Here is a 20502-nt window from a genome sequence, read left to right on the forward strand (position 1 = left end):
TTAGTTTCCATTTAATTTTTGGTCTGTTTTTCTCTGATTTTTTATTCCATTTAATTTTCATTGCATCATGATCTGAAAAAGATGCATTTACTATTCACTGATAACTTTGGAGAAAGCACTTTCAGTAGAATGATAAGATGAAAAACCAGACTGCAGGGAGTTAAATGAGAAGGTAGGGAAAGCAAATGAAAACAATTAATTATAGATAGCCTTTTCAAGGACTTTAGCCAGAAAAGGTAGGAGATATAAGATGATAGCAAACAGTGATGAATTGAGCAAGTGATAGTTTTCTGAGGATGGGATGACATGGACATATTTGTAAGCATTAAGGAAATGTCCAGTAGAGAGAGAGTTTGAAATTAAGTAAGATGGTCGGGGTGATAAGAGAAAGAAATGCACTGGAGAAGAGGGAATGGAATGGAATCACTCGTGCATGTAGAAAGTTTTGACAGACAAGGGTCACCTCTTCATATGAGACAGGTATGAAGGTGTAGTTAATGGCAGAAGGTACCGAGGTAATGTAGTTGTGAAGGAAGGTAGAAGAGAGTTCTTGGTGAACGGCCTAAATTTTTTCAGTGGAATAGAAGATAAAGTTTTCAGCTGATATGGTAGGGAAAATGGAAATTATATATGGAAGGTTTTAGGAGAGATGAAAAAGTTTAGAAAAGCCAATGTGTGATTAGAATAGTAAGTCAATTAGGAAGGTATAAAAGAATTTCTTAGCAGTAGTGAGAGCCCAATTGAGATAATGTAACATAAACTTGTAGTGAACCTAGTTTAAATTAAATGATTTTGTGATTTTCCCCCATTTCATTTGGTAATATATGAGTAAAAGCAAATCACCAAATAGTGGTAATAATCCCAGATTGAGGCTTGGTAGAGAACAATAAGTTATTCAATAAGAGAGTAAATTTAGAATTGAACTGGTTTACCAAGAGGTCAAAATGGAGAAAGGAAGGCAGTATAGTTAGTGCTAATTAAAAAAGAAACCCGAGGGGTGGAAGAATTGGAGGTTAGAATGAGAATGGAGAATAGATTTTGAGGCTGTAAGGCAGGGAAAGAGGTAGAATGACTAAGTTATAATCAGATAAAAAAATTTCAGAGTTCATGAAAGCAGTCCATTTTTAGAGGAGGGAAAGGATGAGCTGCTTTAGAATGGAATATTAATGGAGATGGTTTGAGGGAAGGGAATAAGGGAGTGGTTAGTGATGAAAGTGAGATTTAAACAATGGCATCTTATAGTTCAGAATCACTGGGTTGGGAAGGGAAAGACTGTATGAGGTCAGGTTGGTTATCATATTTAAATATTTGGAGGCTGGACCTTAATGTGTGGATAGGGAATAATGTGTAAGCCTTGAAAGGTAAGTTGGAGTCAAGGTTGTTTTAAAAAGGCAGAAAAGTAAACCTAGAGGCAATAGGGATTGTATCTAATAGTTTCCTCAAATCTCTCTTATTGATTTAATGAATGTAGCTATTCTGGTATTTCTAGTTTCAGCATTAGGCTGTACTTATATAGTTTTATAGGTGTTGTTGCTTCTGAAATGTGTGTATGTGTGTGTGTTTCGTGTCTGAGGAAGAAGACAAGGAGTGATTGTGTCTGATTACACCGTAAATTGTGAATGAAAATCAGTGTGAGTAGGAATAAATGGTACAATTCTTGTTTGTCTTTTGTTCTGGAAGAGGACCGTGCCTTCAGAGAGGTGATGCCATGACATGGATGAAGTGATATATGTAAAAAATGATATGTCCGATTGAATTGGATTTAAGTGACTTTGGAAATGATTTTTTTTTATTACATAAATATGAGAACTAGAGAAACAAAGGGTACCAGATTCAGGTTCAAAATCGGCAATAGTTTTTTTTTTTTTTTTTTTTGTGGTGGTAGCAAAGAGTCAGAAAAAGAAATAGGGGTCCATTGATTGGGGAAGTGGCTAAAAAACATGGTACATGTATATAATGGACTATTACTGTGCTGTAACAAACTAGTAATAAAATTAATAAAGAAGTATGGACGTATTTGCATAAACTGATGCAGAGCCAGGAAAACAATATACAAGTGCAATAATTAAAAATGTTATTGTTATAGAAATGATTATTTTATTCTATAAATTAAAAATTAAATAAAAATATATTCAATAACCAGAGATGGGAAGAACAAACACAAACAATTGAAGTACACATTGGAAACTTAAAAAGAGCAAGTATAGCCTCTTCAAAAGCCATGAGAAGACATCTCCCCACCTCTTTTCATTTTTTTTGCAGAGTGGGGATCTACTGGTGTGTAACGTTGCACATTTTTTCCCCATGTATTGATGTTTTGTTCATTCCCCAGTCCCCTCCTTTTTTTTTTTTTTCTTACAATATTCTTTGTCATAAAGGATGGCTCTTTGAAAATAAGGAGGAAAAAAGTATACAAGGGAAAATTTAGGTGTTTAAAAATGATAAAACTATATAAATATTTTTTAAAAGCTGGTACTGCAAAGGGATGAAAAAAAAAAAAAAGGAACCGTAAGTATGTATCTAATAAATATTAACTAATCATCTACTCTGCGCAGTTCCTGTTTTCCAGGCCTTCCATTATACAGCAGGGCAAGGATAAATTAAACGCAAAAACGTAATATGAGGCTTAGAAATTCCTACGCATCTCAAAAAGAAAGCGGCTGACTTGAGGACAGTCGGGTTTAGAAGGAAGGGTAACATATAGGGAGGAGGAAAATTTCCAAGAATCGATAGCTGCGGTGCTCTGCAGAGGAACTCCGATTTAGTCGATTGACTCCTTTTGGCGGGCGCGCTCGTACACGCGCGCGCGCCAGAGGCGCTTTCTGCGCAGCCGTAGTGATCGGTCGCCATAGCAACGGCTCTAGGCAACCGTAAAGCTCTCAGGCCCCCACTGCAGATGCCGAGTTTCGGCCTAGGCTCGGATCCGTCCCCTGAACTTCCCTCCGAACTTGCTGCTTCTTCCTTCCTTCTTTCCCTCCCTCCCCGTCGGGATCATGGCGACCGGAGCGGGAGACGCTCGGAAGCGTTTCCTTTTCACCACTATCCAGAACTACTTCGGGATGCTGTCGGAGCCCTACGAGCTCCCTCACCAGCTCAGCTGCGCCGAAGTCAATAACTTCCTGGACGACGGGAATCAGCAGCTGCTGCGGGCGCAGCGGATGGAGACGGGGATCTCCTTGTCCAACACGGTACGCAGCCGCCGGGCGCGCCTGGGATGCTGCTGCGGAGCTCACTGCGCCGCGGCCTGGGGAGCTCCGAGGGGACGGGCTCCCGGGCCGCGGGTGCAGCCGCCTCTCCTTCCCTGCCGTGGCGCTGCGCGTGTCGGTGCATCTAACGGGGCCGGGCCGGGGATTTGGCCCCTGGCCTCTAGAGTAAAAGTTAAGGCAGGCCATTGGATGTGTAGTGCCCAACTCTCTCTCTCCCTCGGGGCCAGGTATGGGCCTCAGAGGTAAAGCCGCAGAGCTTTTCCGTGTCTGTATTGACACACATCTTAATGAGAGCGTGTTTGGGATTTTGGCTGCTCAAGTCCCTTGTGCTTGAACACTGTTCGAAGTGTAGGAAAGTTTAGATTAGTTAACGGACTTTTTGCGATACTAGTACCTCGGCTGCGTTGTTTATTTGGGACGATTGCTCACGATCACGGTGGATTAAGAATTAAGATTTGCTTTGTTGTGGTTCCCTCGTGTCCACTGTTTGTGATGAGGTGGATCCTTTCTTGGCAGAGATACCTGAGTTGCTTGCCATTTCCTACTAAAGTGGATTAACTCCCGCAGAGATTAAATTATTTGCCCGGGATCACACAGCTAGTAACAGACTGAGGTCACATTTGAGTTCAGATCTTCTTGACTCCAGGCCTTGTGCTATCTATCTATCTATCTATCTATCTATCTATCTATCTATCTATCTATCTATCCACTGAGTCATTTAACTACTCTAGAAGTAAGATTTTCTAGTAAGTTATAAAAAGCATTTCGGAATTTAAGACCTGTTTGCAACCCACAAGATTCCGTGCGCAAATTGCCACCCCTCCACATTTCCAGTCAGAATACCTGTGTGGAAATTACCTCCAACAAGAAATTGACATCTCCTTTGAAATTTACAAAGGCGTTTTTGTTTTTGTTTGTTTTTTATTTTTTGAGACTGAATCTCCCAACAAGAGTAGAAAATGGAGGGGCCATCCATGACCGGAGCAGCAGGAAAGCTTTAATTAACCCTGTTTTTGATATGTGAGCCTCTCTTAAGGCAGCCTGGTGGCCCCTGGTGATTTCCTAGGAGTTTTGGTGCCAGATTTAGGGTGGACACCCACTTGATTGGCATTAGCCCTACTGCAATTTAGAACTCTGGCTGTACACTGGCCTTTGCCTCTCCCAGTAGGGGTGATAACAGAATTGGGCTATGAATCCTGACTGAATTTACAATTTAACTGCTACTAAGAAGTCATCTGATCTACCTTAGTCAAAATATTCAGACTGGACTTGACTCCAAGGCTGGCCTAAATTATTCACTCTAGTGAATACATTAATTAATTAATTAATTACATCGTTAATTTCATGCCATTCTACAATTTTTTTTTAAGAAACTGCTTTTATTATTTCCTTCATTTCCTTTTGTAGTTAAATTAATAATTAGAATATATGTACCTCTTTAAGGTTGGCAGAATAAATAAAAAAAATATTAGCAGATTTTATCCTTACACACATGCTGAAAAGTATTGTTATCCACATTTTACAGATGAGGAAACTGAGACAGAAAAGTTAAGGGGTTTACGCTAGGTCACACATTTACCTAATAAATACCTGATGCAAAATTTGAACTCAGATCATCCTGACTGTAGGCTCTATTCTTTAAATTGCTATAAAATACTAACATATTTATACATGGCCATAAGGTTTACAGAGCATTTTATTCTTTCCTCCAGAATCAAATATAAAATGTTTTGTGTGACATTTAAAGCCTTTTACAACCTGTCCCATTCCTACTATTTTTTCTCTTATATTTTTTTTTCTTCCTCTGTGATTCAGCTACAGTTGTCTTGCTGTATCTGGCACAGGACACTCCATCTTTTCATACTTTTTTTCATTGGATGCACTCTATGCCTGGAATGCTCTATCATCAACTCCACCTCCTGGCTTCTCTGGCCTCTTTCAAGATTCAGCTTCTACAGGAAGGGAAAGGGAAAATAATAGACATTTATATAGCACCTACTATTGCAAGGCATCGTGCTAAGTGCTTTTCAAATGTTATTTTATTTGATCCTGTCAATAACCCTGAGAGGTAGGTGCTATTATCCCATTTTACAGATGAAAAAACTTATGGAAATAAATACAATATAGCTAGCAAGTATCTGATCTGGCTCTGAATTCAGGTCTTCCTGACTCTAGGCCCCAATAATCTATCACAGAGTACTCTTAGGTGGACAAGAAGCATTTTCTGGGCCCCCTTTATTGTTAGTGCTTTTCCACTGAGTTTGTTTCCATTTATATTTCATATGTCTTAAAGATATGTATATAATATATTTGCATGTTGTCTCCCTCCTTTGACTTTGAGGTCAAGGGATCTTTGTATCCTAGGAACCTGGCACACAGTAATAATAGTAATAAGGGCTTAATAAATGCTTGTTGATGACTGACTTTAGCCCTATGACAAAGTGGAGATATTAATGTAATTCTTTTTCAGAGGAGGAGAGAGATAGACAAGTTAATAACTTGTATATATAGCTTTTAATGTTAAAAACTATTTATAGTATTTTATTTCTTTACTAGAGTGGTTCTATGAGATGGGTAATATTTTTATTATGTTTTATACATGAAGAAATTGACATTTACAGCCATTAATTTGGAGAGCCGAGGTTTGAAAGCAAGCTTATTTGGAAGTTCAATCCTCTTTCTACTACAAAATTTCTGGAAAGGATTAGGCAAGCAATGATTTCAATAATTGCCATATTCTGCTACACCTGTGGCATTGTTAGTGATTTTTGTGATTTTCAGTTCCTAACAGTTAATTATACAAATTTATGCAGAAGCCAGCATTCAGAAAAATGTCCCTTAGATTGAAAAAAAAGCCTTCAAGCAGAATTTTACAATGAGATTCAGGGGTAAAAATGTGTATGGCAGCATATACAAGGCAGAAATTACTTGAAAAGTATTAAAAGGAAGTGTTTGCAATTAGGATTTTATTTGTTTTTAAACTTTAGTTTGGAAGTTTAAGAATTTTGGGGAAGATTGCAAAGAAGAACGATGATTGCTTGATACTTTTATGTTTTGACTTTTTCTGCTGGACGAGTGGTTACCATAAATCATAAGTAGCCAACCTCTCCAGGAATAAGAGCACAATAGAACTAGGAACATATATGTGCTAATGCTTTCTTTAGTTTAGTTAGTGAATGAATATTTAACTTGTTTCCTGTCTCCATGGGATAAAGCCAGATTGAGCTTAATGTCTTTCAAGGTCCCTTTGGAATCAAAGATGCTGTGCTTCTGAAATTCATTGCTTTGATGTTATAAAAGTTGTTCAAAACAGAAGACTTAAGTGCACCCAATAATTTATATGAGGAAAAAGTGTTCTTGGTTTTTTTTTTTTAAATGGGTGAGAGAAAAGAGTGCAATTCAACCACTTTTTATTAAATATCTTTTTATTAAAATAAAGTGAAAAATTTATTAAAATGTGTGCAAGACATCCATGGTGATAGGTGTTGGAAATAGGAATATAAAAACAAAATAGCTTCTGTCCTCAAGGATCTTATAGTCAATTGGAAGGTCACAATGTGTACATAATAGTACAAGGAAAATTGAGAAGGGATAGATCACTAACTGCTATGGGAAGACTTCACAGAGAAGAAGGTAACTTATCTGAGCCTTTGAAGGAAAATAAAGCTACAGAGAGGTAGAGAAAAGAGGACTGCGTTTTGAGCCCAGGTACTAGCTTATGTGAATGTATAGATATAGAGATAGATGTGTTGAATTCTGAGAAGACCCAGTGATCCATTTTGCCTCTTGTGTGTAGCCTGTGTGAAGGCTAGTTGTATGAAGCTTCTTGGAAGCAGACTGTGGAAGGCCTCAAACTGCCTGACTAGGGAACCATTGAAAGATCTTGAGAATTACCGAATTTGAGAGTTGGAAGGAACCCTGGAAGCCCAGACCCAAGTGAATACCTGCTATCACATTTCCAGTATGTGGTTGGCCAGTTTTCATTGGAAAACCTTCATTCTGTTTTTTGAATTATTAGTAAGTTTTTTTTCTGATTAGTATCCAGAATCAGTTTCTTTGCCACTTCTACTCATGGTGTTACCCTTTGGGTCAAATAGAACTAGTTTAAGCTCACATCCTTATGGCATACTTCAAATTAACATGAACACACTTATCATGTTCCCGAAGTTAATCATGCCAAGTTCTGTGCACTGATTTTCCTGTCATGGATTAGTGACTGTTTATCACTCTCATTGCCCTCTTTTGGACGTTCTCCAACTTATTCATGTCTTCTAACTGTGCTGCCCAGAAGTTAGCGCAATATCACATGAGTTTGATAAGGGCAGAGTACAGTGGGAGCAGGGTTCCTGCATTCTGTGCCATCCCTGTTGCAGCCCAAGATTGCATTCGCATTCTGGACTCCCCCTCACACTGCTGACATAGGCTGTGCTTGTCATCCACTGAAATCCCTAGATCCTTTTCAGAAGCATCAACTCTATCCCGGCCTCTTCCTTATTTCATTTGTGGAATTGACTTTTTTTGTCCCACATGCAAAATTTTAATACTCTTCCTTATCAAATTTCATTTAATGTTCAATCCAGTATTCTAGTCTGTCCAGATTTTTCTTTTATTCTGTCATCTATCCCTTAGTGTTAGCTATCCCTTTCAGTTTTGTGTCATCTCCACATGATGAATGTAGGTCACTGATAAATGTTAAACAGAACAGGGCTGAGCAAAGTTTTGTGGAATATTAAGCCAGGGACTGTCTGCCACGTTGACAGCTATTTTTAGAGTCTGGCCACCTGACCAGTTAAGAATCCATCTGATTGTGTTATTTGTACAATCTCTATCCTTCCATTTTCTTCACACAGATATAAAATTGTTTATTGACAGTTTTGCTAACAATTATATCCACAACATTCCCCTCAACTACTATTTTAGTTATCCTGTCAAAAAAAAGAAATGAGATTGGTCTGGCATGAATTGGAATGAATAGTAAATTTGGATTCTTTGTTACTGGTGTTTCACTTTCTAAATATTTGCCAGACATCTTTTAGTGATCCTTTGAAGAATTTTCCAGGAATTGAAGCAAGTGCACTTGAGCATAAGAGCGACATTATCAGATCTGGGGCCAGATCATTTTGATGCCTCTGTGTATCAGAGAGGGGAAGGAAATGGGAAACAATTAGGAGATCACTAAAGTAGTTTAAGTGATGCAGACCAAATTGAGGAGTGGTGGCTATGTATGTGTAGAGAATGGAATATTTTTGAGAGATGTGGCAGAGATAGGATCAGAAAAATTTGGCAGTTTCTTGAATTTTGGGGTTTGAGAGAAAGAGCAAACTGTAAGTTACAAAGTTAAGTAGTAGAAAGAAGTGTGGCCTCCTGTCAACTTAGGAACATGCAGTAGAAATTCAGGTATGGTAAGGTATATATATTGAGTTTGGTTTTAGAGATGTTGAATTGAGATATCTGTGGGATATCCACGGGGAGCCATTCCATGGGTTATCAGTACATGTCTGAAATTCAGGACAGAGGTAAGTCCTCTCTCTCTCTCTCTCTCTCTCTCTCTCTCTTTCTCTCTCTCTCTCTGTGTGTGTGTGTGTGTGTAAATTTGTGAATCATCTGTATAAAAATAAAACTAAAACCCATGAGAGGTAGTAAGAAAACATCCAAGACATTATGTGGAAAGATAGTAGAAGAGATAGCTTGGGAAACCTGAGGAGAATAAGAGGCAGGAGAAAGCTGATAAAGCAAAGGAGACTAAAGAGGAAAACTCATAATTATGGAAACAAGAAGTCTAGGAGGAATTGGTTGGTGGTATTCAGACAAACTTTATCAAGGAAAATCAAGAAGGATGAGAATGGAGAAAAGAACATTGAATTCTATAATTAGATAGTTAAACATATCTTTTAAAGTAAATATTATAGATTCAGTTTTAAAATATGAATACCTATGGCCAGTGGTTGGCAGCAAATATTTATTCCAGAGACAGGACTCAAAAATATGAAAATTTTTGTTATAAAGATGGTTATAAAGTTAGTAGGAACATAGGCTTTTATTAGTGTTTACTATATGCCAAATTCTCTGCTAAGCACTGGAGATACCAAGAAAAGCAAAACCACTAATCAAGAAAAACAAGAAAAGTTTTTATAATCATTTATTACAAGTTGTCTGCTCTCCTTACAATTGTCATTTTGTTTTAAAGCTTTTAGAAGCTTAGAATTTCTTTTTGGAGAAAAGGAAGCCAAATTGATATTGGGAACTGAACTACAAAAACTTTTCCTTTGAATTTGTATATTTTTCAGATACTGAAAAAAAAAAGTACTATTAATTGTCCTACTTAAAATAGGCCTAATTTAAAGAAATCTAGTTTAATTCATGTGTCACCTTGATTAAAAAGTGTGATGCATAGAATACTTTTTTAAGGACATTTTGGAAGTGGGATCTATGGAAATGAATTTACATTTGGTAGAAAACATAAGCTATTTATGCTTAGATCACTTTTATATTCAGTTAAAATCTCCTTTGTGTTGGAGAGAGTCTATATCACAATTATATAGGAGATTTGTTTTGAACTGTAGTTTAATTGAAGTTATTTCAGAGGAGGCTAAAGCATTGCAAAATGAGAAAAATGATCATTTGAGAGATCTAGTATAAGAAGCAGTTGAATAAAATCATTCTCAGTCCTGGAAGGAAAATGAGGTGGATGTTTCTGTGGTGACTTTTCTTATCAACAGCTCCATATCCAGTTCAACTAGGCAGGTGGTGGTGATGCCTCAGACAGGCCTTTCAGGGAATGCCCTAGAACTTATAATATAAGGTCAGGCCATTGTTTGGGATGCTCAGGTTCCAAGTGGGTCATCATGCTACCCGTGGAGCTTCAAGGGTCTGAGTCCAGACCTTTAACATCCTCCTCACTTGAAGTAACGTGTAGAGCTCCTCCAATTTACATGTACTCTGCATTTACTGCCTTCCCTGATGAGTAGCAAATTCTTATGTCCTTTTAGTTTGTCCCTGTGTCACTGAATCTGTCAGAGATCTCAGTAGCCAAACACTTATGGCTGCTCTTGTATTCCCTTCTATGCCCTTTGTCCCCTCTCCCCAATCCTTAATATCACATTCCAAATTTACTAGCCCCTTAACCTTGGCTTTTTGGAATTTGCTGCTCTATAATTAGCAAACTTTCTCTTCAGTTTAGACTTTTCTTCTCTGCTTCTTCCATCTTCTGCCACTCTCTAAGACGTGGATCCCCCTAGATGACCTCCCAGGCCCCCATCTTTCTAGTGTTGGTTTTATCTTCTCTCATACCTTCTCCTCACTGGTACTGGTCCCAAAGAGAAAATTGGAAGATGTCTTGCTCCCCTTGTTACTTCCACATTCTCCCTTTTAAACATTGAGAATATTTTTTAAAAGCTCCTTTCTGATTTATTTGCTACTTTATTTATTACAATGACTATTCTGTTTTCTTCCCTCTCTTTAGCTTTCCCAAGGGCTCTCTCATTCCTTTCACATGAAGACTTTGCATCATTCTTACTGGGAAATATAAAGCCCTTCATGACCTTCTACTATTTCATCTTTATACTTGAGGTCCTGCTGAGGAGGTATACCTTCTCTTCCGAGACTGCCCCTCTGTGTGTACCATTGATCTCAATTCCTCTCTTCTTTTCTGGAGTATTGTCTCCACTATCATTCTTTTTCTTTCTTTTTTTTTCCTTTCATTTTAAATTTCTCCTAGTCAGCTGATTCTTTCTGTGGTGACTACACACATGCCAGAATTTTCCTAATCCTTAAAAACTTTGGGTCTGAACATCCCTGACAGCTCTTGTCCTGTGTCTCTTTTCTCCTTTCTTAGTTAAGCTCTTTGGTTAGTTGGGTTTTGGGTTTTTTTTTGGGTTTTGGGTTTTTTTTTTTTCAAATAACCATTTACTCTTGCTATCTCTGCTTCTTGTTTTACTTAACTGTTTGTATTAACCATCTAACTGAAATGTCTCCTTCGAAAACTACCACTGAAATAATTGCTAATATGTTAGTATTTTCTCTATTTTCATCTTTCTGGATCTCTCCGTAGCATTTAATACTGCTGACCTAGAGACAGCAGCTAGGCAATAGAGTATTTTGGAGCCCTAGACCTGGGCTCAGGAACATGTGAGAACACGCTTCATAGCCTGTGATCCTGGAAGTAGCTTACCCTCTGTTTGCCTCAGTTTTCTCATGGTAAAATGAGGATATAATAGCATCTACCTTCCAGGGTTGATGTTAAGATCAGATGAGGCAATATTTGAAAAATGCACAGCATCTGGCACATAGTAGGTTCTGAGTCAGTGCTTCTTGTTTGAACATCTTGCTTCCTTCTTGCTTGATCACCTTTTCCTAGGTGATCTCTCCTCCTAGGTTTTCTTGACATTGCTCTTATTTGCTTTCCTTCTGATCTAGGCATTCCTCAGTTTTCTGTTATCTTTAACTAGGGTTGTATCCTAAGGCACTGTCCTGGGTCCTGTTTTCTTTTATACTTTCCCGGTCATGGTTATCTCATTAGCTACCATGAGTTCATTTCTTATCTCTATATAGATAACTCTCACATCTGTATATTTACCTGTCCTTTTAGTCTCATACCTTCAACTGTCGTCCTTGTGACCATCTCAGATTTAACATGTTTAGAACAGACCTTGTTATTGTTTCCCTGATCCCCCTCCTCCTGCATTTTCCCATTACTATTGAGGGTCCCAACATTCTTCATGCCATCCTTCACTTTTCTCACTCATCCCATATATCCAGGTTTTGTCATTTTTCTTCCCTCCACAATATCTCTGGAATTTATTACTCACACAACCAACCTCCTAGTTGAAGGTCCCATTACTCCTTACCTAACTATTTCAGTAGATTCCTAAATGATGTTCCTTCCTTAAGCCTCTCCCCACTTCAATCTATCTTTTATACAGCTGCTAAAGCTTTCTTAAAGTGAAGATCTTACTATAGAAGCTCTCCTGGACTTTTATAAACTTTATTGAAAAAGTTACCTCTTGTCACACTCTTCCATTTGACACTTGAAGTTCATCATAATATGATTTCTTCCTACCTGTCTGCTCTCCTTTTACATTACTTCCCACTGTCCACTCTGGTTCATCTATACTGACCTTCTTTCTGTTTCTGATACATGTTGCTTTCCCATCCCCATGCCTCTCCTTCATTTCTATCTTTTTCAACTCTGGGTTTATTCAAGACTAAAATCAACTGTCACCTTCTTTTTCAGAAGTCCTTTCCTGGACTTCTGGGCTATTAGTGTCTTCTTATCCAAGATTATCTGATGTCTATTTTGAATGGCTCTTGCATATACTTGTATGCCTGTATTACCCTTCCCTCCCTCACCCCCATAGAATGTAAGCTCCTTGAGGGCAACGACTATTTCATCTATGTATATGCAGTCCCAGTGCCTAGTCCACAATAGATATATAACAAATGATTGATCGGCTCATCATATCTTGGCTCCACTACTTAAATATCTGATGTGACATTTTGGAAAATGAAGTTGGGAGGAGTGGTCAGATATGTCTTAAATATATCCAGAAGAAATTTGTTAGAGATGACAAAAATTAAAAAAGGTAAGGAACAACTTTCAAGGGAAAGATTCCAAAAGAATGTAAAAGGTTAGACTTTAAAAAGACACCTTAGAGGATATTTGCTGTTGTGATCTGTGCTGGATTTTTTTACCTCTATAAAATATTTAAGAATAGTGTATGTATAAAATTGAAGATATCTTTTTTTGAAAATTTGAGAAGGGCACAATTTTTCTTTTAACCAGGCGATTCTCTAAGGTAGACTACATTTTCAGATTATACAATTGATTGAAAGCAATAGAGAACATGTATAACATTTATTCTGGTTTCATAATGTCTACCATATACTGGGATAGAGAGGTAGCATTGGCATAGAGATGCTAGCTATATGACCAAGGTAAAGTGCACCGATTTTCCATTCAGAAATACCTAGTTCTGAGTCCTGATTCTTAATGCTCAATAACCGTATGACTTTGGGCCTATCTCATTACCTTCCAATTTCTTTTTCTTTCAAATGAGGGGGTTGGCCTAAATGGCTTAACAGACTCTTAGCTTTAATTGTAGGAATCTGTAATTCAAGGAAACTTTCTAATATTGTCAGGAAAAATTAGAAAGGATTTGCTGATATGCTTTAATAGATGTTTCCATACCAAGAATTCCATATGTAGATGAAATTATAGATCATAATTATTAAATAAAAAGTGATGGATTTAATACATAAATACATAGATTTGGTAGGAGCAGAAATAGATTGACTCGAATTTTATTTTAAACATAATTCTTACTTTTCTTTAAGGGATATAATGATTACATAAAGATTAGAAAATGTTTCTTCAAAATGCAAGAGCCATGCAAATAAAATATTTAAACTCTTCTCTTTGATCCCCTTAGATTGATGTTGGAGACACAAAAGACAAAGTGTTGGTGTTTTTTAAACTACGACCTGAAGTCATTACAGAAGATAATATGCATAATAATATTCTTGTGTCATCTATGTTAGATTCACCTATTAATTCCCTTTATCAAGCAGTACGGCAAGTATTTGCACCAATGTTGCTAAAGGTGAGCAATATACTTTGATGGTTATAGAATTGCCATTTTCCCCTTGAGTAGCAGTGTGATATGGTGGAGAGAGTGGTGAGAATGAAGCCAGGAAAACCTGGATTTAAGTGCTGCCTTGGACATATGGACTCTGTGACCAAGAGTAAAGTGTTTATTCTGAGTTCTCCAGGCAATTCTCCAAGACTATAGTCTGAATTCCTTTTCCCCAAAACAACAACATAACAACAATAATAATCTTCTTTATAAATCTCCATTATTCACTGGTTAATTTAAGAAACACACTTTTGGAACAGCATAGCTATTTAAACATTTTGATAATTGTTATTTTTTTTATTAGAATTTTTTACCTCTGTCATAATTAATTACATTGCCAAATAGAGAAAAGGGGGAAACTTCAAATGAAAATTTCCCTCTGCATATAAATATTATCCAAAAGACTGAATCATGTATGAGAATTTCCTTTTAGTAGAAGTGTTTTAGGGATCTCTGTGTGTATGTGTGTGTGTGTGTGTGTGTGTGTATAGATGTTTGTATATATAAGTACATACACAGACACACACATATATATATATAAAACGTATATAAAAAAAGGTCTCCAAATGGAAGGTACAGATCTTGACATGCACAGCACATATACACATGTGCAATATATGTATCACACATGCATGTATATAAGACACATGCAGGTGAAGATATCTTTTCAACATATATCCATACATGTGCTTGTACATGAGTGCATATATCTTTGTATTCATACATATAAATATATACACATCTAAGAGCCCATATTTATAGACTAGCAGTTTAAGCTTTTTAAAACACTTTCCTAATAAGGCTCTTTTGAAGTAGATAGTTAAAATATTATTATTATTATTATTCAAATTTTGCAAATGAGGAAAATAAGATACTGTGAGTTTAAGAGAATTTTTTCATTGTTACATGGTAAATATCTGAGGAAAATTTAAAACTTGGAGTTGATTTGCTATGTATAGTACAAGGTATAGGATAACTTGGGTTCGATTTCACTGTATATACTAATTATATGATCCTGGGCAAATCCCTTATCACCCTCTGTACCTTTTTTCTCATTTGTAAAATGAAGGGTTTGGCTTTGATGGCCTCTGATCCTCCTTCCAACATTAAACAAATATATGATCCTATGTTCAAATCAATTTGACCAGCTTTTAAAATTATTTTAAAATTTTATTCTTGCCTTTGGTTATTATACTCTAGTCATTTGCTCTTAACCCTACCTCTCCCATATCCCTGAACCTTTACATAAAAACATTTAAGCAATGCCAGGTAATGAAGGGATTGTATTTGCTGACAAAATCTTCACGCCACCTTCCTCCTAAGAAAGGGGAGGTGTCATTAAGTGCTTGTAAAGTATTTGCTAGAATGGAATCAAGATCTAGACATATATATTTTATATATGGAAAGTGTGGAAACTTACTTTGCTTGATTACATATACTTATTATGCAGGTCTTATCTTTCTTTTTTTTGCCAATAGGAGAAGAAAGTTTGGATAGAGAAAATTAAATTTTGCTTAATTAAAAAATTAAAAAAAATAAGATGACAATAATATGCAACTAGGAAAAACTAAATACATTTCTTTGTTGGTTTTAAGAGAGTGATGTTTTAACAATATCATATCTCATAATTCCCATCATTTCTTTTTTATTTAGGATCAAGAATGGAGCAAAAACTTTGATCCCAAACTCCAGAATCTTTTGAGTGAATTAGAAGCTGGATTGGGCATTGTGCTACGAAGATCAGATACTAATTTATCAAAAATGAAATTCAAGGAAGATGATATACGAGGTTCATATTGACATTTAATTTAGGCATATCTCAGTGATGATCTAATTAATCCATTCTTATTTTTCTCTGTAGAACTCTTTTTAGACTGATGAAACTCCACTGATTTCAGTCTCCTTATTGTTAAATTTAGCTGTATTTAAAGTGTCTCTATGTGGATTTGGAATAAAATGTGAATTTAATTTTCAATATCTATGTTAATGTAATTCATGAAAATTGAAATGTTATGTGAATTTTGTAGAATTATAAGTCAAAAACCTTTGTCTTATAATGCATTTTAGTTAAACTATTTCAACTCCAGTTATATTAGAGATGATTACTCTTCATCTGAGCAATTAATATTTGAATTTAAGGTGTTTTAAGTTTTGATTTATAATTTTTTTTCTGAAGGAAGAATCATTATTGAGTGCTATTCTCCCTTGTGCTTAAGATACTCCTTGGTAAAAAAGTAGATGCTTTTTAAAACTTGATAGGCCTGAAAGAATGAATGCACTTAGTTAACTAGCAATTTAATTTACTAGGTTCTGGAGACAATTTAAAATTAAGTTTATTCATGATTACCTATAGTTATTTTAAGTAAATTTAACACTGTTAATTGAAATTTATTTGAATGATACTTAAAAAAATTTCAGGTAGGAAAAACAGATTAGAATCAAATAGAATTAAATTTCAGAAGAAAAGGTTTGGGATATATTTATGTTGGAACATATTTATATTGGAAATAACAAATTTGGCCATTTAAGAATTTATCAGAATTAAAAGCATCTAACGTCCATAGCAAATGTGTGAAATTGATATGTGAGCCATATAGCATTGTTAAAATCATATATAATATTTTACTAAGATTTTTTTTTTACTTGGTGGCAGTCAGGCTTGAGTGACTTGCCCAGGGTCACATAGCTAATATGTATTTGAGACTTACTTTAAGCTCAAATCTTCTAGTGCTCTTTAAGCTATGCCCTCTACCTGCCTCTTTCACTATAAATCAAAACAGAGCTTGCTGAGATTTTACATTGGCTGTGTCCAACAACAGTTTTTCCCATGTTGTTAGTGAAGAAGATTGTGAAAACTCTTTTTGGTTGTAGTAATTCTGCATGCCTAAAAGATTGGTTTAGTTCCATATTTAACCAAAGTCAGAGAACTAACTAGCTGTTTTCTGGTGGTCTTTTTTTCTCTTGATGATTTAAAAAAATTCTTTCATTTTTTAATTTCTTTTTTCCCCCCTTTTCTTTAGGTATTCTTACACCAAGTGATGAATTCCAGTTCTGGATAGAGCAAGCACATCGTGGAAGTAAACAGATGAACAAAGAAAGGGCCACTTATTTTAAAGAACTTTTTGAAGCAGTTGCAAGAGTATGTTTACTTAAGTTGTTTTTCGAGTTTCATTCAAATACTTCAGGAAAGTAACTGAACAGATATAAGCTGGGTAATACATGACAATGTGTAAATTTATTGGGAAAATAAATTTACTTGAGAGACTTGTTAGAAATAAATTAGAATGTAATAGAAACTTGTCTTCCTCAGTTTTGAAAATCATCTCCAGACTGCTTCAAGCAAATCCTCAGGTATAGTTAGATTTACAGTTGAAGTTTAAATCCTAGCAACTACTATATTTAAAAAAATTTTTTTCCCCAATTAACAAGCGTTTTTTTCTCTCCCTCCCACCTTATTCTTCTCCATTGGAGAAAACAAAAGCAAGAATAAATATGCTTGCAACACATTGTAACAAATATGCAATCAAGCAAAAAATAATTCCATATTGGCCATGACCAAAAATATATTATTCTGTGAATTTAATAATTTACCTCTCTGTCAGAGAGTATGTGACATTTTATATCAGTGCTCTTCTGAAAATGTTTTTCTTAGTCTTTGCTTTAGTTTTTTAAAGCTGTTTGTCTTTACAATATTGATGTTGTTATATAAATTAATCTTTTGGTTATATTCATATTATTTTCTCAGAAATGTGATAATATAGTGCTATAAGAAAGGCAAAAAGTGAGTGCCTATACTTTAAAATATAAAATAAAATCACATTAGATAATATGAGAGTATTGAATTTAGCACCAAAGAATCCTGTCTCTCTAACTTACTGCTTGTGTGACCTTGGGTAAACCCTTTGGATCTCAGTTTCCCCATCTGTAAAATTAAGGGGGTTGATTATTAAAAGATCAGAAGACTAGAACCCATTTACAACTCATGAGATAAGAATGAATTTTATTTATTTTGTATAAAATAATTAAAAATAGATATACTTTGAGTAAAAATCATTCTTAACTGTGAGCCATATAATATGGAGCTAGATTTTTCTTGTGGGCTCTGGCCAATCATTGGTATAGATGTTCTTTAAAGACTTTTTTAGTCTAAAATTATAAGCCTATGAGCCTTTAGCATGTACTAAACAATCCTTATATTCTGGAGATAATACAATTATTTATGTGAATTAGATACAAGTCAAATCAAGTAATCAGCAAGAATTTGTATGTTACCTATTATATGCTAGTATCACACTAAGAGCTAGGGTACAAATACAAAATATAAACATTCTGTGTTCTAAAGAAGCTTACATTATAATGAGGAAGACAATGTGCAGAATGTGTAAAAATTAGTATATGACTATTTTGGGAGGGAAGGTACCAGTAGTTGGTGAATATTAGCACAGATTTTATGTAATAGGTGGTATTTGAACTGAATTTTTAAGAAAAGGAGGGATTTCATTATAATTTTACACATATGTACCTATATACATATGTGTATATAAAATTAGAATTATATTACTTATATTATATATGTATATACACACCTAGACATATACACGCACAAAAACACACACACACACACACACACACACACACACACACACATATATACACACAGAGAAAGAAAGAGAGAGACAGACAGACAGAGACAGTAGGGGGAAGAGAAAGAGAAAAGAGACAGAAGAGACTAAGAGGCAGAGATAGAGTTAGAGAGACATAAACAAGGCAGAGACAGAGAACCTGAAGTCAGGAATCTTGAATTCAAATTTGGCCTTAGGCCAATACTTGTGTTACCCTGGACAAATCATTTAACCTGTAGGCTTCAGTTACCTCATTTGTGAAATGGGGATAATAATAGCACCTCTGTTGTAGGATTGTTATAAGGATAAAATGAGGTAATATTTATAAAGTGCTTTATAAAACTTAAAGCACTATATAAATGCCAGTGATAATTATATAGCTACTAAAATTCCTGATGACATAAAAACTTTTTTCTCCTATTGTCATCTATGACCATAACCCAAACGTATAATGATATAACTTTTATGTGATAGTAATTAGCAACTGTTGTAGACTTGAGCTTTTGTTTTGGCATTACTTAGTATAAATTTTTCCAAAGGGACCAAGAATAATGATTAACATTTATATAGATCTTTATGGTTTACACATTGAAGGAGATAGGACAAATAGTATGATTGCTATTTTGTAGGTAAAGAAATCAAGGCTTGGTGGATTCAAGAAATTTTCCCATAGTTTTTTGGCTAAGAAATGTCCATTGAGATTCAAACCTTAACTTTTCTTTTTCTGACTCCATACTGAAACCAAATAATTGCTTAATTCAAAGTTATAAAACTGTGAAAATAACTCAAATTGTTTTTCTCATGTCATGTTACTTTGCAAAAAGCAAAAGTAAATATCTTAAAAGTTCTTTCTATCTAAAGCACATTGTCAGGAAGCATGAGAAGGAATATCCATAGTGTATTCTAGTTTTCATCTTGCAAGCATTTCCAAAGCAGAGAACTAATCTTTTTTATCTTGATGCTTAATAAGCAAATTTTGTCCTGGTTTCTGTATTACATTGTCCAAAATGGTAAAATAAGATTTTTGCATTGTTTATGATTGAAATAGAATTGTCATCAGGCATTGGTAAGCTATTTAAGGATATGGAAAGGGAAGAAAAGTAATATAAGAGATGTGGCTGATCAGAATTCAGGAGGATAAGGGATTGTTAACAAGATCACATATAAAAAGTGGAGAGAAGGGTCTATATTTCAGAGTTTAAAGGTTAAAGATGGGACAAGTAGATTGTACAGTGAATAGAGCCCTGGGTCTGAAATCAGTAAGTCTCATATTCTTGAATTCAAATAGGCCTCAGACACTAGTATGTGACCTCAGGCAAGTCATTTGCCCAGCTTTCCTCAGTTTCCTCATCTATAAGCTAAGCTAAGGAAATGACAAAGTATTTCAGTATCTTTGCCAAGAGAACTCTAAACAAGGGCTCATTTTTAACTGAACAACAACAATAACCAAAGAATAAAGACACAATGAATTTTAAATCTCCAGGGAGAACTCAGGATACAGTACATTCTCAGAAAGGTAGGTATCTTTTCTCAGTAATCCTAACAGCTGAGGTCAGAAAATGGCAGTTCCTGAGAACTATGTTGCTCTGCCACCAAACTTGGAAAATGAATCCATTTTTACTATAGGTAGTAAAATGCCAATATTTTTCTTGAGATGGGACCTGTTTAATTTTAAAGAGTTCAGCCTCTTAACAATTTTTTAGAGATGTATTCCAGAGTATCTACCACTATCAGAATCAATGGAAGTAGTGTAACATAAAATGATGTTGGAAGTATATCTTTAAAGATCAAGATTCTTTACTGAGCCATCAGGTTCTTTTTTTTTCCAGTTAAGAAATCTTTCACTTGAGCCATAAAAATTTTCTTTAAGTATGATAATAAAATTTTAATGATAACAATAACTAGCATTTATATAGTGCTTGATATATATCAGCCAGTAAACTAAGTATTTTACAAATGTTATCTCATTTGATCCTCATAAAAACCTTGAGAGGTAGGTACTATTAATATTAATAATATCACATCTTACAGATGAAGAAACTG

General features: G+C 35.3%; 1 protein-coding gene across 2 annotated transcripts in view; it reads left to right on the plus strand.

Annotated features, from left to right (window-relative positions):
* The first annotated feature begins 2808 nt into the window (after positions 1-2808).
* The window catches only part of DYNC2H1 (dynein cytoplasmic 2 heavy chain 1), a 355585-nt gene continuing 337891 nt past the window's right edge, over positions 2809-20502 (plus strand). The window contains exons 1-4 of one of the 2 annotated variants that reach the window (XM_031961078.1): positions 2809-3188; positions 13634-13804; positions 15491-15626; positions 16858-16976. In XM_031961078.1, coding sequence (XP_031816938.1) covers positions 2994-3188; positions 13634-13804; positions 15491-15626; positions 16858-16976 — 621 coding nt within the window. In that variant the 5' untranslated portion in view covers positions 2809-2993. The remainder of the gene's footprint in view (positions 3189-13633; positions 13805-15490; positions 15627-16857; positions 16977-20502) is intronic. The other variant, XM_031961079.1, reaches the window with a different exon arrangement.

Source organism: Sarcophilus harrisii, chromosome 3, assembly GCF_902635505.1.
Source record: "Sarcophilus harrisii chromosome 3, mSarHar1.11, whole genome shotgun sequence".
Lineage (NCBI taxonomy): Eukaryota > Metazoa > Chordata > Mammalia > Dasyuromorphia > Dasyuridae > Sarcophilus > Sarcophilus harrisii.